This window comes from Lepeophtheirus salmonis, chromosome 13 (genome assembly GCF_016086655.4).
Source record: "Lepeophtheirus salmonis chromosome 13, UVic_Lsal_1.4, whole genome shotgun sequence".
NCBI lineage: Eukaryota > Metazoa > Arthropoda > Copepoda > Siphonostomatoida > Caligidae > Lepeophtheirus > Lepeophtheirus salmonis.
The window spans coordinates 45,517,686-45,539,668 of record NC_052143.2 but is presented as its reverse complement, the minus strand read 5'-3'; the positions used below and the strand labels follow the sequence as shown (position 1 = coordinate 45,539,668).

The 21,983-nt window shown below is 31.1% G+C and overlaps 3 protein-coding genes across 3 annotated transcripts in view; 2 read left to right on the top strand and 1 right to left on the bottom strand.

The window, feature by feature from the left end:
* The window catches only part of LOC121127619 (nicotinamidase-like), a 32,601-nt gene extending 30,062 nt beyond the window's left edge, over window positions 1-2,539 (top strand). The window contains 4 exon segments of the mRNA XM_040723039.1: window positions 758-820; window positions 822-927; window positions 1,743-1,885; window positions 1,948-2,539. Coding sequence (XP_040578973.1) covers window positions 758-820; window positions 822-927; window positions 1,743-1,885; window positions 1,948-2,151 — 516 coding nt within the window. The 3' untranslated portion in view covers window positions 2,152-2,539.
* A 9,449-nt stretch (window positions 2,540-11,988) lies between these two features.
* On the top strand, window positions 11,989-14,097 carry LOC121127704 (uncharacterized). The gene is made up of 2 exons (XM_040723140.2): window positions 11,989-12,455; window positions 12,507-14,097. The coding sequence occupies exons 1-2, from the start codon at window positions 12,164-12,166 to the stop codon at window positions 13,340-13,342; spliced, it is 1,128 nt and encodes a 375-aa protein (XP_040579074.1). The 5' UTR covers window positions 11,989-12,163; the 3' UTR covers window positions 13,343-14,097.
* Window positions 14,098-15,679: 1,582 nt separating this feature from the next.
* On the bottom strand, window positions 15,680-16,890 carry LOC121127706 (E3 ubiquitin-protein ligase RNF220). Its single transcript, XM_040723141.2, has 3 exons — window positions 16,559-16,890; window positions 16,248-16,502; window positions 15,680-16,183 (listed from the first exon to the last, which is right to left on the bottom strand). Exons 1-3 carry the CDS (start codon window positions 16,770-16,772, stop codon window positions 15,846-15,848), a joined length of 807 nt encoding a protein of 268 aa, XP_040579075.1. The 5' UTR covers window positions 16,773-16,890; the 3' UTR covers window positions 15,680-15,845.
* Between the last annotated feature and the right edge of the window lie 5,093 nt (window positions 16,891-21,983).

Sequence of the window (21,983 nt, the reverse complement as noted above, 5' to 3'; positions counted from 1 at the left end):
TGCAGTGTCCGTCATCCAAGCACCGAGGACCTCAAAGCCACTGTCAGCCAGCATTGGTACGCTATGACAGAGAACTACTTACGGAGCGTGTGGGAAGCTTTACGCTGCCGCTTGCAAGCCATCATGGCCACTAAGGGCGGGTGCATTAATGAATAATAGAACTCAGACGCACATCTATTTACAGTATTAATTTTGTTGAAATTATATTGTTAATTAATACATTACATCTTGTTGAAGTTTAAAATTCAAAGTGTTCAGATTTTAATGGACCCCTCGGTATCTGAAATAATTTCTGCAATAAAAAATTTGTACTTGAGAGAAACTTGTCAATAAGCATATTATTATTATATCCATATTTGACTATACATATATGAAATATCATGTTTTTTGAGGGATCAAATTGCACATATCGAATATATGTAGACTTAAAATAAAAGTAAAATTATAATTAACAAAAAACATTTGAATTTATTTTCTAAGAAGACCAAAAAATAACACTGATGGGAACGAATATAAATATATTTTAAATCATTATATGTTCATTATTAACCCAAGCATAGCTAAATTTGTATATTTATGCCCAGCGCATACCCTAGAGGGTTTGTGACATTCCTGCATTATCCCTTCATTCAAATTTCCCATGTCAGGCATTCGTCTCTCAAATGGAAAACGATATTTGTATATTGTGCGGCTGTAGTTTATAGAAATATAATGGATTTATTATCTACTAATCTTTGCTTTATTTTGTATATTTTAGGTACTTGAGAATGCTATCATTATACATAAAGGATGTAATCCTGATTTGGACTCTTACTCAGCTTTTTTTTGATAACAAAAAGTTGGGACACACAAAATTAGAGGAAATCCTACGAAATGCGAATATTCAAGACCTATACATTTGTGGAATCGCTACGGATGTTTGCGTCGGTTCGTGATGATCAATAGTACTATGCAACAGCATTTTCCCTTGCCGGCTAAAACACATGCCTATTATTTGACTAATTGTAATAAGTAATTAATATTTTAGAGGCAAGAAGATTTAAAATTTAAATGTTTTTCATATCCAATACATTTGATTAGTATTTATTGATCACATGTAAATAATCTAATCAACTTATTTATACATAATTTCTGAACTCTTTCTGCCTCTAAAATATTAATTACTTCTTAGAATTAGTCAAATAATTGACTTAATTATATTTCATTTCGAAACATTTTCATGCAACCTCATATTCCATATTTATTAAATATTCTATAAGAAGTTAATATAACTGATCTTTTTTAAAGCTGTAATATAAGGTATATTCTTAAGTTTTCCCTATAATATTATTCAATTGAAAAAATTATGGAAAAAGATATTCGTTTCCAAATAAGACCCATCATTATTGTATATTTTATAGGACATATATTTAAGATAGGTTCATAAATGTTTTATTTTTTTAAAACTAGAGTGTTTTTTATCAATTTTTATTCCATATAATTTTCATTTATAGGGTTATTTCATTACGAAATATGGTTTTGAATCGAAATAATACTCTAAAAACCATAAAAAAATACCATAAAGACCAAACCTTCTGCAATTTAAAATTTTAAAGATCAATTTCTTGTTTCATGCCTTAAATAACTATAAGAAATGTGGGTTTCAGCCAGCGGGCGTTCCAACACCTGAATTTTGTTGTATAGTATATATTATAAACATAATTTAATGGTGACTATACACCTACTTTGTTTTTTTACAATAGCATCCACATCTAAAGACGCTATGGATCTTGGATTTCGTACAATCCTCATGGAGGATTGTTCTCGAGGAATTGATAATGACAACATTCAACAAACATTTAGTAACGTCAAAACTGGCAGAGGAATGGTTCTTCACTCTTCTTTGGTAAGTGCAGTCCTCGAAATATAAAATCTTTCTTAACTTACTTTCCATTCGTATATAAATAGGTTAAACCCATGGTTCAAGGTCGTGATAGGCGATTAGAACTAGGCTATCAATTAGCCATCGAGTGTAGAAAAAAGATACTATATTGTCCAAAGAATAAGAATTCTAAATTTAATTCCGTCCCCGTGGATGATATGGGAAGACCCCTCAAACCTCTCCCTTCCAAAGAACAGCCGAGTAACAACCCCATAGAAACAACTGCTTAATTTATTATATTTTAATATGTAACGTAATATATGTCATAATATATTATCCTGCAGACTCCCCTGATTATGTACGTATTTACTTAAAAGTAAAAGACAATTCAAGGATCCCAAACTCTAAAGCATCTTTTAAACAAATAATCTTTTTGTATTGAGACGATTGTAAGAAAAGCTTTAAATATGTAGGCATATATATATGCAAGGTCCACTCTTCGAATTTTGACTTGAATCTGTTCCTTGATGATTAATAATTATTATTTTTTCTTCACAGAGTTTAAGATTTTGATAAGTAATATATGTGATGATGTATAAACTAAAACTGCGTTGCTATTTCTGTATTTTATTTTATTTTATTTTTTTGAAATATAAATATGATCGAATTATATAACAATTTATAGTCGTTTTATTGTATAGTTACTTCGTCATTTCTTATTTTCATCCATTCTAATAAAGATTAAAGCTATAGTAAAAAGAACAGACCCTTAAAAACCTCAATTCCCCTTTCACCCAAAAAATTATTATTCAACATAATGTACCCCTTGATTTATGAGAATAATTACTTCAAATCAATTGCTTCATTCATAAACTTGATTGAGGGGCGTCTGAAGGATAATATATATTTATGTGGGTAATTTCAAATATTAATATTTAATTTACAGAAAATTAAATTTCAAATATTAATTTTTTGAAAAAAACAACAAATTTTATAGGAGAACGAAAACATTTCTTAATTTGAGGAGGGATACAGCCCCTCCAGGCCACCCCTGCGGACCCCCTTGTGAATAAATTCTAAATTTAATACAATTATGACTTATCTATATTAATAAAGTAAAGTTTATCTTTCAGTATGAATGTATAAGCGTCTGATTATATGAAAACTGGGCTCACTGTGTATAGTGCTATAATGTATATCATAAATATATTTTGATGAAAGAAATAAAAATGTAGTTGTCTAAATGAAATATTGGAGGCGTTTGGTTGTTTAACAAGAGGACTGTTTCTGTGAAATCCTAGAGAATATAGTGTCCCGAAATATTTTGTTTTAGTACTTTATGTTTAAAAATCAAATATTTTAATAAACAAAAGTGTATTTTATACTTTTTAGTTATTTTAACCATGAAAAATATCCCACTTATTTTGGAAAAAAGACAAAATGGCACAAGTATAAGCCATTTGGAGACTAATTTGAGTTATTTAATTCAATCCCAGATGGATAAAGGACTTTTCTTATAATATCTGGGAAATACATAATTAAATAAGTGAATAGATAATAATAGTAAACATAAATGATTATACTTACCTCCACAACCTCTTCATTCAAAATTATAATACGTCATAGCTCATGTGTACGTCATACATAAACTTATTGTATTAGTATAAAAGTATAAAGTATTGTATGATCACTTCATGCTGAATGTTTTCATTTCTTATAATAGTAAACTTGATTGACTTCCTCCCCCCGACAATAGCTGACATGAAATGCTGCGATGAGGGCCCCTTTAAGCAATCTATAGTTATCCATGGTTGAAATGAATTTTCTTTACATTTGTTAGTGAGCGCTCTAAAGATTAAAGTACTTTTTTTTCTTTGACTCCTATTATTATTCTTAAATTCTAGAGGCGAGAATATATATTAATTGACGTATTATATGAATTTAAAAAGAATCTTGCCATTTTTTCTTCTTAATTACTTTTCTTTTTTTTTCCTTGACATTTTTTTCCCCTAATATTAGTTAGAATCATCTAGATTTTTCCTATTGACAGATTTATTATTATAGACATGTTGGACGTTAAACAGTCCCTATAGAAAGTTTTCACGTGACGTTACAATTTTGATATACTTCATTTTGGGGGCCTCAGCAACTAAGTTTTATAACAATGAAAACCCTTTTTTTCATTAATTTAGGGAAGCTAATGAACTATTAAATTCCATTTCAAAATGGGAGATAATATATTTTTCTCTATCTTACTTTTCTCGTCCCTAATCGATAAAAATAAATGTACAAATCTAGCCATTTTTAGGGATTTTCAATTAATATTACTTTGATTTAATTAAATAGAGGTGTTAAGCTCTTTTTTATTCGTAAATCCATTTAATAGAGTTTTATCAAGGTATATTGGAAATCTGTCTATTTATGAAGTAAAACTATCGACTTTAAGTCATCAAAATAGTGTCTCCTTCAATTATGATGCAATTTATGGCGTAAGTTAAAATGTTTTAAAACAAAAGAGGTGTAACGCTCGGTTAGCATCAGTAGTAGATTTTGGGCTTATTGAACCATTTTTCCCAAGCAATATGTCACTTTTTATTAGACTATGGTATAAATAACATAGAGGACATCGTTTCGTCCTTTTCCCTCATAAAACTTTTTCTTCCTTCACGGAATTTACCTTGTTCACTCAGTTAAGAAGATGAATTCATGGAAGCTACATGATTCAAGGGCGTTCGCAGAGTGTTATCGAATAGATTTTACTTTTTAGAATATGCTCATTCGAGGTCTGGAAAATGGGAATTGAACTGTGGAGAATAAGGGGAAATATATTTGACCTTAACTTTTGAGATGAATGATAACTCTTAACTTCATTTTGACGAGCTCTAATTGAAGTATGTGTTTCGTGGTAAGTATGAAAAATAATTTACTCTTTAGTTCTTGCTATGTATATTTTCAGATTCATTAACTTTCTCGTTCGTGATTTACTTAGTAGTATTATCCTTTACTGAAGACAAACTTAGAACACATGGAAGTTATTACAGGATCAGTTTCATCATATTCTTTTACGGAAAGATACTCACATCATAAAAGTAACGCCATCGGAGATAATCGTCTCATTAAGAACCCGTTTACTACGTATAAGATATGAAACTCATCAGTCTCCAATGATAATAAATAAATATTTTAAACAATATTTCGACATTTGGCAATTTTAATTTATTTCTTAAGTGGTTTTATACTAATGCTGTTTTTATTAACTTGGATATCTCGTGCATTTATAGTATCTATTTAGAATGTATCTATATTAAAACATTATAAGATCACAACATGTATCGCGAGGTACAGTCCAATAGCATATTTAATATCAAATTTACCTTGAAGAATTCTATATATGTAGTCTGGTAGTTTGTAAGGATACTTCGTGTACAACACTAATCAAATTTCATGGGAAGACTCGGTAACGAAAATAAAGATCAAGAAGATATTTTGATAGATCATGGGAACGCGTAGACCACTTTAAGGAAACCGTGATCATAATTCACTTATTTAAGGAGGTACGAAGAAGGAATTGGGGCATTTAATAATATAAAGGATGTTGTGAACCACTCATCCTGCAATAACGATATTGAGGGGGTATCTTCATCTCTCGTTCAACCGGACTAAAAGATATAAGACCATAAACGTGGTTATGACTCCGAAATGGATAGTGCGTCATAGTTAACCGGGCTTAATAGGAACTTTGATTCTGTTGCGTCTTGACGAGGGAGAGACACAAGCTTATTTATAATAGGAGAGATCCAGGATGACCAAGAGACATGAGGAGAAGAATTCACGTGGAGGAATAAAGTAACACTAGATCATGTGTATTCTAACTATACTCTAATATATTTACAAAAGACGACACTATTTATAATACGTAAAACTCAGTACTTATAATACATAGACGAATATACAAGAAGATAAAAACCAGAAAGGACATATTAAATACATAACAGATTCCATGATTGTCCTGAAGTACGTGACATTTAGCAAGCCTCAGTTAAGAATAGCTCTTTTCTAAATAAATCAACAACTTCTATTCAACATGGATAAGGAAGGTATGGAAGATGAAGAAGATACTGAAGGAGCAGATATGTATGTTCTGAATAATTATTTTATTTGTCTTATACAAAAAGTGAAGACGTTACCGCATTCAGAACTGAACTGAAGAGAAATGTGAGGCTCAGTGGCGGGAAAATAGTTATTAGTGAGGTCATATGAAAAGCGATATCTTGCAAAAAAAAATGTTAAAACACTGCACAAATTGGATCTCCTCAAGCTAACGGTCGTGTTTTGTTACTTATTTTAAATGAAATTTTGAGAGTTAATTTTTGACAATAAGAAACATTATTTTACCTATTTATTATTTTGGACAACAAAAACTGGCTTTAACACTGGAAACATATTTGATAATAATATATTATACACTAGATATCAAAAAAAAGAGATTTGAGTAGTAAAAATGAAGAAAAACATCAAAATATATTCGCGTAATACGCGTTACCAAAAGAGTAATTTATTTAGTTGAGACATCTGTATGACTAAAATACTAATAACGTAGGGAAAATTTGAGAAGAGTTGTTCAAATATTATTGTAATATATTATTGATTATCAAATCCAAACACGTTCATGAAGGACGATGAAAGTTCATTTTCTTGTTAAGATGAATAAAATACAGAATATCCAGTGATACCAAATTCTGAACTTTTCTCATTACGGTACAGTATAATATAATATGTACGTACATATATAACAACAGATAAGTGAAATAATTTTTTGAAGGAAATACTATGAATGATACAATGCAAAATACAATTATTTTTGGATTACTTTTTGCGTTGCACGCTATTTTATCGAATCATGTACACATTACAAGGCCATTCAACCTTATTCACGACTATATTTGCACAATATCGACGTGTTTGTTTCTTGTCCAATTTCATTGGTTATAATTATTATGCTAATTACAAAAATAATATGTCAACTTTTATCTTATATGAGTTTTTCAATGTTAAATCATGTGATTTATGCAATAAAAGTTATATTTCGTATAATGCGGACATGCATACAAAATCAACATAGTAATAAAAAAAATATCGGTCAAAGAGCTAATATTTCGATATACATACTTCTTTACACGCGGTAGTAACTGGAGTCATTAGGGGACGTCGAACAGACACACTTTAGGTAAAAAATATAGAAGATAACTACGCACCGAAATCCTCAGTGTTACTGATCGTATTTCATGAGCACACTCATACAAAGTGACTCAATACTTAGATGTTTCTCCTCCCGAATGAAGGCATAAGAATAGCAGCTTAAGAAAAAAATTATATAATGTTATTACTGATAAGCCATGGGTACTTTAGTCTCTAGAGCACCACTTGGCTGAGTCTTAGATACACACTCTCGATTTTAAATGCAAAACGCCTCCCAAAATTCAATTAATATGACTATATTGTTATCTCTGAGATAAAAAATGCGTATGGGATATACACAAGGGAGCACTATATACAGTGCTCCCTGTAGAGTGTATACACACTCAATGCTAATTCCAAAACGCCACGAGATTTCATTAATATGACTACATTGATATTTGTTAGACCAAAAGTATGAAATGCATCAAGGAACACTATATATAGTTCACCAGGAATTCAGTAATACAATATTTCTCCACTACCACCTTCTCCTTGCTCTCTTACACAAATCCCATCTCCGCAGATACACTCATTTGATTTCAGGGAGGAGAGTAAAATAGTTGTATGATCTTACATTTTCCTTTAATTAAAATTTGCAGAATTATATTTGTTTCTAAATTAATATTGCCAAAGGGCGAATTGAAAGTTAAGTCATCTAATGCTAACAAGCAAACGTGAAACATTTGAAAAGTTTAGCTAATTTCTTTGAATAAGCCAAAAAATACATTTGCTGGACTCACCCCTGATCTATGTACGAGTACATAGTCAATAAACACTACAAAGAATTATTTTTCCAATTTTACATTTCCCATTGTTTTTAATAAAACTTAAAAACTTTTTTATCCATGTGTTTCATCCATAGAGATAAAATACCACGGTGATTATATATAGTGTGAAAATAAAAACATCATTTAATTTGTGAGCACTGATCCAATTGTTCCAAATACATCTATATATTTTCTAATTCTAACTTTACTATGGAAAAATCTCAAGCCAATATATTGTTTTATATATCTGGGTATATAGCCTCTTCTATCATTAAGTTTTTAAAAAGGAAAGATTGCAAATGATCGACCTTATTGATTTTTGAGAACTCAGAGTGTTTAATTTTCTAGCGAAGATTGAGATCTCATCGAAACTTTTCAAGATAGTGTTAATAGGAGTGGTCTTAAAAGGGCTTCAGATTTATTACATTTTTGTCAGCTTTACAATATGATATTCTCAGCTAACAAACTCGATACATTTTATTAACTTTGACAAATCCAAGACGATGCTTTACAAAGCTATTTGTCAATTTATTAGAAAAGGGAGATTCCTATCATCCTATTGGGTTGAAATGTAAAAAACAACATCCTTTTGCTAATATCTTTAATTTTTATTTTGTTTCATTTAATAAAGGATTTACTCTAAAAAAGTATTTTATTCATATCTTAAATAATATTACATTTTTTAAATATATATTTAGCTTTCAGCTATACAAGTAAATTCCACGTTCTTCCAGAGAGTATCTCTTAACCCATTATTTGTTATGAACGGTTTCAGTCGTTTACGTTTCCTCGAGAATACAACTTACGTTTTAGTAATTATAAGAAGCATGTATTATTCTGGAGATTCTACATATAAATATAGGTATAAACCAAAGAAAAGCAGGATAAATATAAATAGTTAGCTTATAATTTTGAACGTCGGTATCTGTCATTAATGAGTATTTTTAAAATAACTAATAATTAAATAATATAAGAACTCTAATAAGAAACATTTATTAATAATCTTTATTAGTGTGGAAATCCTAAATCTTCATGGGGACAATATTTCAATATAGTGATAACCAATTAAATTTTTTAGAAGATTATTAAGACTGACCAAGTTTCGAAATTGCAAGTCTACAGAAGTTACTTATAATTTGTTATCAAATAATCACTTAGCCACTCAACAATTCACAAAATCTATTCATGCAGATATCAGCAAAATATAATATGCATTACATACAAAAGTATAGAGAAAAAAGTTTGCATATTCATTAAGAGTCTAAGATTGACTTCTACTTTTTTCCTAAGGATTTCTGTCATATATATAACAAGGAAACGGAAAATTCTTAACACTGAAATATTTTTCTCAGAATAAGAGACGAAAAAAAGACAACTTTGGTAGGAACAGGCTTGAAGATGAAGGAGCTGTGGATGAGAAATGATAATTCGTTGTTCCTCACTGAGTAATTTGTAGGGAATCATTTCTTTTTGTGGAACTCACCAGTTCTAAAGAACTATTTATATGTAATATCAGAATAGAATATGCATTGTACACCAAAATATCGAGGCACATTATGTTTCCGAGTCTAGAATCTTCTTGCACTTGTTTACCAATGACAAAAGAGACTTAGTAGTAATAAAAAAATAGGAGTGAGATTGAAGTGTCCAGGTTATATAATTATCCGTAAAGACGGTATATCACTAAGTCCAACTTATAAATGGAATTGAAATAATGTGATTGAGATGAGTGATTTCTCTGTTACATACATCAAGAACACTGAAGGATTCTTATTAATGAAATAGTCTTCTTAGAGTAGGAGACGAAGTAGAGTTGACCTTCAAGAATGTCCAAAAAGGAGCTGTGGATGGAGGAAGATAACTCTCACTCTGTTCCTCACCGGATCGTCTGTCTATCTTTTTATGGAACTCCTTAGTTCTTATATGTAGAAGTATACGATGATTCCGTAGAAGATCTTGAGGAATTTATATATAGACCCAATGATTAACGAGATCAGAAGTAACTATCATTGACCTTGACATTAAGAGACACTTGCACAATTAACGATCCTTCTATTAAAGGAGATGAGATCCAACGAGGGAAGCATTTGTTCAGTCAAGAGATTTCCCCTTAAGAGTCGAGATCAGAAGGCATGTGAATTGGATATTTCTATCAACGGGAAGGATGGATGGATGTGGATCCATATATCCGATTGCTACGTAGGAGAGATCCATCCAAATGACTATGAATTAATTTTCCACATAGTTCCAACTCCTCACCTCTCTCCTTCTGCTGAGTGCTGCGTAATGGAATTCAAAGTCGTCCCTACTAGGGTCTTTAAGTTTTGTGAGTCAAAAAGAAGTTGTAGGTCCCCCTTTTTAAAGTCCAAGTATAGTCTCTCTGACTAATATAAATATGATAAACAAAATATGAAATATTAAAGAGACGTCATAACGAAGCCTATATAATATAATAAATAAAAAAATCAATCGAAAGTGTGATGTCAGTCTATAACTATGTTCGATCGTATGCTATATTTTTAAATTGTTATTAATTATAACAATTGTATTTTATATGTTTATATTAAATAAAATAGCAAATTATTAATTTATAATTTGAATTAATACTATGTTCATTCAAATTTATTTGTTTGTGTTCCTTCTTTCTCTTTTCTTCAGTTAAAGTAAACCAGTATAAAAACGGTTCGAATTCATTATAATATGAAACAACGTTTATTTCATATGAATTAACATTACCATGCCATTATTTCATAATTAATTACAAAGGACTTCAAGTTAAGGAAGGCCTTAAATTATATGTAGAAGATACATTTATGCCAAAAAATATGTATGATGACGAAACTTCCCAAGGCTAAACTACATAGGGTATAACTTCTGGTCACCCATTAACATACCTGAATTTGCTTGATTTAATTAGGTCTACCATATTCTTTTATCTTTTTATTAATAGGCGAATATTCGCCTAGATTTCTAACTTTGTGACATAATCAAAGATCTTATATATTTCCATTTCAACGATTTATTTTAAGATGTTATTTGTTAATAGTATCATGCAGAGGTGTTCACTCGCTAATTTTTGGTTAGTCCACTCAACGCTAATTTTCTTGGCCATTCTGATATCACTAATTTTGTAGGTTTATTGTGTATGGTCCGCTAATGCTGATTGAATTATGTTCATGCAAAAGTTTGTCTCCTGAACCCATGCGATTTTTTTTAAATTCTTCATTATAATTTTTATGTATTGGCGGTTGTTTATGGTCAGTTTAATAATTAAAATTGTGAGTTTTTGAGTGTTTGGGGAATTCAAACTTCTGAACTCTCAAAACGTTAATGAAGTTATAGGCTCAAATCCAAGGATGTGCCTTAGCGGTCTTGCTTGTGGGGCCCAATAATATGATAATTGATTACTATCATATTTCTTAAGCCAGGGTTTCCCAAACTTTACTCTGCCAAGGCCCCCTGCACTAATACATTTTTAGTTGAGGTCCACTTTATACGAAACCTGTGTACTATGAATTTGTAGTCTGAAAGCAATCCTCAATTCTATATCTTCCTGCGTCTCCCCCTTAGCCTCCCCTCACAGCACCCACTTTAAAAACTATTGTCATAAGCAACCTTAGTTTTCGGGGGCCCTGTAGGAACTTGAAGCACTATGCACTCTGGGTATAAGGTAGCTACGGCCCTGTTTGTATCTAATATCTATTTTTTTAGGGGTGTCCCTTGTTTTAAGTGCCTGTTACAAAACTTAGCCTGTATAAAAAAGAAACGAGATCGATAAAGTTGAACCGAGACCGAAACCGTTGAAATGAAATGAAAGGACGAGACCGGGACCGATCGAAACGCTGAACCGGAACCGGGTACAACCTTCCTCAAATCTTCAAAAACCAGTAGATGTTATCTAAGTAAGTAAGAAGTTATGAAATCTTACAATATTGGTATTCTGCTAATTTGTCAATCTGCTAATGTTTTCTTAGTCTACTAATTAGCGGAATGCCCAATTCTGAAATCATGTTATAATAACACTGATGAAAAATAAATAATATATAAAAAACCCCGGATTCAAGGTGATAGAACATCACATCCCTATAAAATTGGACCATTTGCGCAGCGCCTACTGCTAACAAATAAATCTAGAGAAAAAAAGAGAAGATCGTTCCTTATTAATAACATAATAACAATATTCTTGTACGTAATTGACATATCTCATGGATATTAAAGAAATATTCTTGATGATTGGAGACTAAAGCCAATGTCGTTTTGATTTTCCCCATTGGTTTTGGAGATTGAGTGGATTATCATGTGTTCGACGCTTGAGCAAATAGAGAATTTCCTTCGGAGTCCTCCTTCGGACTGTTTGAACCTTAGCACGAACAATGGGCTGGACTTGAGTTGTTCTTCGTCCTACTATAATGAAGAGTGCTTGAATTTGTCATCTAAAGAGTCCCTCTCTCAGAAGCCTCAGGATCTCTCTCTCCAACATCATCATCCGCAGCACCAGCACCAAAATGAGATTGTCAATTTGTCCACGACGGACTCTCGGAATTATTATTACCCAACGCGGGAAGAGGAGGAGTACTACTCTAGTCAAAGTAAGTGGATCCATAAATGCTCCTTCAACTCTATTTCTTTCTTTTTTACAGACTCTGGTTACGACCGCAATTCCCCCCTGAATCTGGAGAGACGCTCTTCTCCTCTCAATTTAACATTTGCTACATCTTCCAAAGAGCGGGATATATCCAATAAGTACTACGAATATAACAACACGCATCAGAATGGATCTAATGGCTACTATCTTCAAAATCCTTGTGGATTTAATAATAACCCATCTTCCGATTATACGAACTACAACTCCTATTCAACCAACAATCAAAATCAAATGTATTGTAACTATAATATTAACTATTACAATCCTCTAAGTATACAATCCAATGATGTATATTTTACTTGTACGCATTGTGGATCCAATTTTCGAGATCAAGTTTCCCTTGAAAATCATATAAAGACATCCCATAAGATCCCTTCTTCTTCTACAACTTCTTCCGTATGGAACAATCAACAATACAGTCATTATAATAGTAACAATATGAATAATAATAACTCCCTCAACATGCCCCAAAATTATGTGACACGCCTGGTGGAAATGCCCACTTTCAATTATGTTCCATCCATGAATGATGTTGAGAGTAGTCAGGTTCTTGAGCAACCACAACTGCCGTCTCAACATCAACAACCACAACGCATTCAAAACGATCCTCCTACTCCTAATTCGAATATGAATACACAATTTAATTCGTCAATGAATCCATTGGAGTCACTATCTCATCCATGCTCCGAATGTAAGATGACTTTTACCTCAGGAAGAGATCTGAAGAAACACATTGATCTGGCTCATGAAGGTAGAAAAAAGTCAACTGAAGAAAAAAAACATACCAGTGTGCTACTTGTCTTAAAGAGTTTAGTAGCACTACTTCTTTGAACATCCATGTTCAAGAACATAAGTCTGAAAAACCACACAAATGTGATAAGTGTCCCCAGTTATTCAGAAATGCATCTGGGCTTAAAAGACATTTAAAAAGGGTTCATGGGAATGAAAAACAGGGTTTTAAATGTGAAACTTGTCTAAAGGGATTCTATGAAAGACATGATTTACTCCGACATGTTAAAATTCATTCAGTGCCTAAATGTAACGATTGTGGGAAAAATATTAAGAATAATCACGATTGTAAAAAAAAGGCCAGTTCCAAAAGAATGTACCCTTGTGAAATCTGTAGTGATAATTTAGACTCCAAAATAGCTTGGGGTATTCATATGTGGAAGCATACCAAAGATTCTTCGTATATAACAACTACAGAAGATGACGAGGAGAATCAAGACACATCACCCTCTCAAGAAGTTCCTTCAGACCCTCCTTCTGAGGCTCATAATCAATACTCACTAGAGCATTTACAACCTTTATGTCTTCAAAAAACTTCCTTAATTCCGTCTGAAGATCCCAAGCCCCTTGATATGCACCAAACCAATAGCGTCTGAAAATTTCAGCCGATTTTAACTTACATCTTCTGCAGCTACATATATTACTCACAAGTTGCTTAACCCATACAATTGCTATTTTTAAAGAGACTCATTATTTTAACATATTTTTATTCACAATTTTATCAATTTTTATATTAGTTTTTTCTTCTATCGATTTTTTGTTTTAGACTTTTAATTATATTATAATCATTCACTTGATGACGTCAATGTTTTTATTTGAAAATGTAAGCATACAGGCAAATTTAATAGTCGTTAAGAGTTTAACCTAATGTGTGATTCTAAGAGCTTCATCATATTTATTCTCCTACAAGCTCCAAGTCGACGTTTTAGCCTGAAATTGCTTGTTTAATTCTTAATTGTCTTACAAGGCTTGAGTACCTAAGCGCATATTTTACATTTTATACATAGTCCCTTTAAAAGCAAATATGCAGAGTGCAGTCAAAATTATATAATAATCATGAGAGGCTAATAGTTCAGACAAATATGTTTTTAACTTTTAAATTTATCTCAGTACTTCATTGAAATTTTAAGTACAACCGTTAGGATTATTTTTTGAGATATTCAAGAAGTTTATGAGAATTTGCAAAGTTTTTAGGTACTATGAAGAATATATTTTCTTATTGGGTTGTCTCAATCCCATCTTACTTAATAGTAATTAAATTACTGAAAGTTATCTAAGGAATTCCTTGAGAAGAAAACAATTTATGCGTCCGAAATGGGGAGGACAGATCTAATCATCCTAAGTGCATGTACACGTCTAAGTGTATAACCAGCGGACCCCCTCATAACGCGGTTTTGTATATTATAATAATTAGTTATAAAATATATATTAAGGCAATGACTACATGCATTTATTGATTAAGGTTAACAAGAATTGTTATGGTTATTGATGAGTTTGTTTATACGATGACTATATATTATTCATATAATAAAAGTGTATAATTTCCTTAGTCCTGTAAGTATTTAATTTGATACTTACGACTGAAAACTTTTGGTTATTACTTATTATCAAACTTGCAATTAAAAAGGTTGCTGAATATATATAGTCTTATTAAGTTTCGATTATTTAAATTTTACAGTATTAAAATGACCGGAGTAAAAATCAAGTAAATACAATGTTAAAATTAAATTTTACAAGTTTCTTGTCTGGCGTACATTATTTAAAATAATTTATGATGAATAAAATGTTTCATTGACCTAATCATAAAAAAATCCTACAAAGTTGACTAAAAAATAATTTCTCCCATTTTAAGGGTTTATGTACTGAAAAAGTCCCTGTACAACGAGAATTTTTTTTGTTCCCAAAAACAGCAATATGAGGGACATATATATATAATCATATCAGGTGAAGAGTTTGTCTCACAAAAATATCATATATATATATATTTACTTAGACGTGTACACTTACAATAGATGTGTGCCTGTACACTATCTATATATACATATAAATGATATTTTTGTGAGAAAAAATTGTTCCAAACTTGTTGATATTCTAAACGACGCAATTAGATAATACATTCAGAGTCTAAAGACAATACAATTGATATTCTTTTTTTATTGTTTGTTTGACATTTTATAACAAAATAAGTGAAATCTTATGCATAATGTTCTGTTAAAAGTACTGGAGTATTCGTAAGAATTACTTTTTAAACCAAGTATCTGTATTCGTGTTTCATGAACATTTAAGTCTATCTACTACATTGATGACCTACGTATAATTAATTACCCATGTACCTGCCCAGAACGCAATCGTTTTTCAGGAAAGGAAAATGCACCGCCGTTATGGGATAACAAGTTAATAGTGTAATTTCAAATAATTGATTATCAGAAAGAAAAACAATATACAGTAATGAGTAAAATATTTAAAGATAAAAGATAGTAATACTTCAAAAACTACAAATAAGGAACATTATTATGTTTTAAAAAAAACTAATAAATAAACAAAACTACAAGAAAATTTTCCGTAAGTCTTCTGGATTGGTAATGACTTTGCATTGGGGACAGAGCTTTTTCACTCCCAGAGTTCGCATCCAACATTGCTCACAATGAGCATGCCAACACTCTAAAGATACAAGTGGTTTTTCATAATTGTCCATACATATTTTGCATAAAGTTATATTTCGCAACTCGTCGTTTTGGAGTTTTAATAACTTAATTTGTTTTTGTAAAGCAGCAATATCTGAAGATTCATCCAATTCGTCCGTTTTTTCAAGGAGGATTTGATCCCTGTGTTCTTCGGCCTCAATCTTTTCTTTAGTTGCGTTTGAAAAATCTTTTTTATGGCCTGCGATATACATTTTAATCATAACGTGTTAGCTAAGGACCTTTTCTTATATTCCCTTACTCACCTAAAACTAACAATAAGGAGTCTCTTTCTGACTGTTCTTTGGCAGATTCTGCTTCGGGGAAAATAATATCTGCTGTGGTATATTGCGGAGGGCCCAGTTTATGAAGTAATTCACTCTCAATATCTAGTACTTCATCTTCGTTTCCCTGTTTAATAGAAGTAAATCCAGAGTCTCCTCTTTCAAGAAATCCAGTGGCACGAACACGTCGTTGTCCAGCCCATTCATACTCATCAAATGTGGATCCCTCTTCACTATCTATGGGAAAGAAGAGTTTTGATACTAGAAAGTATTAATTTAACATTTATACGGACCGTCTGAGGAAGGGACTCTTATACACGTATCCATGTGTTTCATTACTTCATTTTGAGTTCCTGATATAAAATCCTCACATACGGAGCAGAATTGTCGTCGACATCGACTTCTACGAGTTCTTTGTTCTCTCTCATCACACCTCTGAAGAGCTCCTTCAACGGAAGCACGAATCCTTTTACGGAGAGCGTAGCGAGGATCCACTATCTCTGACATCTTCAGAGATGTCAGTGATATTTCAAGATATAAACTAATAAGAAATAACTAATAACTCCACTTTCTGTGGTTCACTTATTTATTCAAAAGTATAGATTTCTCTTTCTCTTTCCTTCTCCTAATACGTGAATAAATTAGAGATGTATCGCAAGCCCGGATAGGGAGGACCGAGTAAGTTGTTGCACATCCTTATTTAATGAATTAAATAGTCACATATTTAGAAGAACCTGAAGGAAGAATCATTCTTGAGATGAAACAAAGTGTCAAAAATTCCGATTAATTGATCATCAAACATTTATTATTAAGATGCAAATTCTCAGTTAGTTTGGACAAAAATAAGGCTTTTTTGAAAGAGATGTTGCTCAAAATCCAAGTAATTCATGTATTTATAATTTCGTAAGTAAGTAAACAATTCAAAATGAAGTAATTTCAGAACATTTGGCGAAGAAAAAACTTTTGTATATTAATTTTAGAAATCGTCTCCCCTATTCAATCAAAATAAAAACGTTCCTCAAACTTAACTTCATAAACTTTATACTTTAAATGTATTACTATTTACTTATTCTTAGAAATATCATTGATACCGCAGAAAATTTTATTGATTTAATATTTAATCTTTAAGAAAATTTTTAGAAAAACTTTCAATATTATAACATAAGTCGAAAAAATTGAATGTAAAATTCTAAAAATATATTTTTGTATGCTTAATTAATTTGTTTACATCTAATATGTATAAAATGTATCTTTAAATAAGAAAAGTTCTTTAATTTATGTTAATATCAATTATAATTTTTTATATGTATATATATTAATAATGAAGATGTTGGCTTTTTTTAGAGTCCTTGGGATGTGAATTGTGTTAACTGACCCAACCCGGAACATTTTAACTTAATTGACTACTTCAAATTATCAGAAAATAATTTATTGAGACAATATCAATACCAAATAATATATTTTAGATATCAATATATCCCATTTACGCTTATAATTAGGATCAATTTGAGTTCTGAACAATATTAATTACCTAATAACTTATATTTTTCTGTTCAATGCATATTCCCGCACTTTTAATTTATCAAATAAACTGGACAGCATTATTTCCCAACTTTTTTATTTTTCAAGGATTATATTAAGAAAAATATAAAAATTTGTCTTCAATGTCTTTCAAATAGACTCATTCCAATCGTTTTTCCAATGTATGTTTTCGAACAGATTATGAAACTGAATATTTGTAGGAATACTATCACAACATCATTTCTACACATGTATATAATCCTGTAGGCCATGCAGAAACAGTTGAAAATCTTGACATTTTGTTAAATTACTTCAATTTTACAAAAAACATTTTAACTTTTTAGTTAAAGTTAAACTAATAAAAATATACTTATGATAGTGCATAAGTTTTTCTGGAATTTGCATTTAAGTGTGAAAGAAAATTTGTACTTCCTACGCCCAAATTATTATTGTTCTAAAGAAACACTTTTTTATCATATTTGTGTAGCTGAGATCAAATAGATGCCAGATTTTGACAAAACAAAACAAGCAAGCATTATAATTTATTTACTTTAGGACATGCTAATGTACATACATAGATCTTAATTATTTTGTATAAGTACGGACTAAATATGTAAACCAGTATATTTTAAGATCTTGTGGGTAGATTTAATCATTTGAATGCCACAGAAAGGGAAGAAATATTATATAAATCAAGTCTCTTGAAGAAATTAATTATTTTTCAGAAAACATTTTTGGTATTCTAAAAGCTAGTATCAAATGGAATAGAAATACATACCTACTGATACTATTTTAACAAAGATACATAAAAGTTATTAGCTAAATTGCAAAAATAAATTTTTATATATAATTTTGTTACCTTAAAATATATCTTTCTTATGAGCTAAAAATGTTCGTTGGCGAGAAGGGGATTGAATGGTTTTGAGAAATGATTTAATAATAAACAATATTACAATTGAGAGCAAACTGGCCTAATTAGGGATTACTAAAAACATTAAACTGGCCCATGGGGGATCCAACCCGCGACTTTCGCGTTATTAGCACGATGATCTAACCAACTGAGCTAATGGGCCTGTTGGGAATACTTAGAATTTTAAACTATAATATTAAAAAAATAAAGTTTTAACCTATTTTTTGAGGAAGTTTATAGGGTTTCTGAATATTGTAAAAAATTAATTTTTTTTTGTCAAAATGAAAGAAAACTTGAGCATCCATTTTTTTCTTTTCAATTTGCATAACTCAGTTATGCAAATTTCTATTTAAGGAATTTTTTTTTTTTAAATTAATATTTGAAATTTAATTTTGGAAATTTTTCCCTAATTTTTTTTTTCTCCACAGGAAGGTCTTTATTTAAATAGATAAATACAAACAGGAAATTGCATACATTAATAAATATTATAGTTTAAAATTAATTTCCTATTTAAAGACCAAAATTTCTTGGCATTGTCTATCATGTACTAATCATTTAATCATATTTCATATGTTGAAAAATAATTCCAAACAAAAAAACAATCAAAATCAAAATTATTATAATATTCTAGTAAATAATAAAATAAAGCAAACTATTGCAGAACCTCTGACTTCACAACATGCTTCTTGTTATAGTTGATAATACATTTTAACATTTTCAAATGCCTCTCAGAAGTTGATGGAAAGTAATTTATTAATCCAAACGCGTACCTCCACGATGAATCGTTCGTTAGGTTCGGTATCTTCAGTTTAAATGCAGTATACCTTGCTGCAGCAGATATCATAATTGCTCTAATGTGAGTGGTGTCAATTGGTTCCTCTTCCATATTCTGTTGGCTAATATAGGTTTTGACATTTCAAATGCCATTTTTTTCTTCTGTACTCTAAAATGTTCTAGATGTCATGCCAAATAATATGTATGCCTTTACAAAATTTGGCTAAAATTCCAAATGAATTCTTGATTTATAATGATAAAAGACTTGACGATGTTTAGAATAGGATAATCGCTAAAAGCATGAACTATATTATTAAAAGTTACAATCCTTGCAGGGACTATAAAATTGGATAAATGTATTACATATTTGAAATTGTACCGTGAATTTTTGGCTATCATTGATCCCCACTAGAGAATGTGCAATCACCTTGCCCCAAGATGGAGGAAGGCATACCATTTTTATAAAAGCTCTATTATTATTTTAACCTCAGGGTATTCCTTATTCTTTTATTGCAATTTCATATGCCCTGGAGTGAGAGGCACGTGTTTTAGAGCTGATCGCTTCAGAGGGAAAATGAATCTTCCGGTATTAAAAATAGAATTTCTGTGAGTGTCATGAATAGTTATAGTATCATTTTCGATGGCAGTCTTTTCCATCATTTTTCGCGATAAAAGATTTTTAAAGAAGGGTCTCTTGTATGCACTATATCGACGATATTATTCGAATCATAAAGAAGTGACAATTTCCATATGATTCTCTGGATCGCCCCCCTCCCCATTCCTTTGAAAAGCAGTTGATAATATCAATCGAGAGAGATGTACCAAACATAAGAAACTTAAAAACAATGCAATTCATGAATAAAATTCCTTCGTTCCACAGTAGGTTTAGCAATTATATCAACAAAAACTTTTATGTATTTTATAAGTAAAATATTCTCCAATAAGGACCAGCCTCCACCTAGTCTCGAGCAAAGTCTTTTCAACGCTGTAAGATATTTACGACTAAATAAATTGTTAAGCCAGTTTTCTTCTTCCTTGATAGCTTTCTTCCCGATCGATGGGAGTGCAGCTGTGGCATATATCAGTTGAGATATTAGTTTAGTATTGTATATGCCTACCCTTTTCTGAAGCCTTAGTGTTCTCCAGGTTTTACACCATTTTCGTGCTTACAAGAGGAGAATGTTCCAATTGGTATCTGAAGCTCCATTACTCTGCCACTCAATGCTCAATATATTTATCCTCTCCACGACGCTACAACCGTTTATTTTAGTTGAAGGAATCAAAGGAGACCAAAGATCTAAGGGTAAAATAGACGTTTTCTCTAAATTAATTTTCATTCCAGATATTTTATGGAATCTGTTAAAAAAGCTAGTCTCGATTCTCTTATTTATCTGACCGACTGAATTTCCTTTCAACACAAGAGTGATGTCGTCAGCATATATATCCAAGAGATATTTCTTTCCAGCAAAGCAAATGCCAAATACCCCTTACTTCCCTAACAGTACACGACTCATCCCTGTCGACAACTTTTCCCCCACAAGATGGGGTATTTGCCTAGCCAAAACACCAGCCAATATTCGATAGGCTTCGTTTAATATAGTTAAAGGTATCCAATGACCTAAGCTCGTTCCATCACCCTTCTTTGGAATCAATGAAATTCTTCCACGAGTTAATGCTGGAGGAAGTTTTCCTTTAAGTTCCAGCTTCTCCCCAAATTTCAAAAGATTCGGGACTATGGCGTCAGAACAGGGTAATTTTTTTTTCCTTTAATGTTGTCGGGGCCAGATGATTTATTTGGATTCTGTTATACTTTTGCCGTCAATAATAAGTTTCTTTAACCTTGTAGCACATATGTCGTTCCTAGGCAACACATTTTTTAATGGCTTGAAAGGATTTTGTTGATTTCAAACTTTCGCCTCTTTTGTTCTTCTGAAATCTCTGAAATTGCCATATCTTGGGTAGTGTCTGATGTCAAATGGCGAGTGAACAAGGAACATTTTTTCACTATTTTCTGTATGTCATCATGTAATTGGCTCAATGTTGCTTTCTTTTTTCTTTTTTTTTTTATAAAAAGGATAGTCGTGTCACGAATGGTTGAGTCTAAAATTTGATATAATTTTTTACACGAAAAGGAAGAATCAAAAGATATTTTTAATACATCTTTCAGAGAGGCTATAAAAAATTCTTGATGGATAACCCAGTAAGGTATTTTAAAACTTTTCTTAGTGAAGCTGGTAAAAAATTCTAAAATAACTAACTTATGATCAGAAAAAGGTGTGAATTCATGCAATGCTTTTTTGCACAAAAGTATAAACATGGAGAAACTAAAGAATGGTTGATTCTAGACGATTTATGACCAACACACCAAGAAGAATTTAGGTCCAAGTCAAACTTTTTAAATACATCAATTATGTTGAGTTGACATATCAATTTAAATACAATAGAAGCATTCGGATAAGATTCGATTTTGATATTTAGACTGACATTAAGATCTCCAATTCGCATTATTGGAT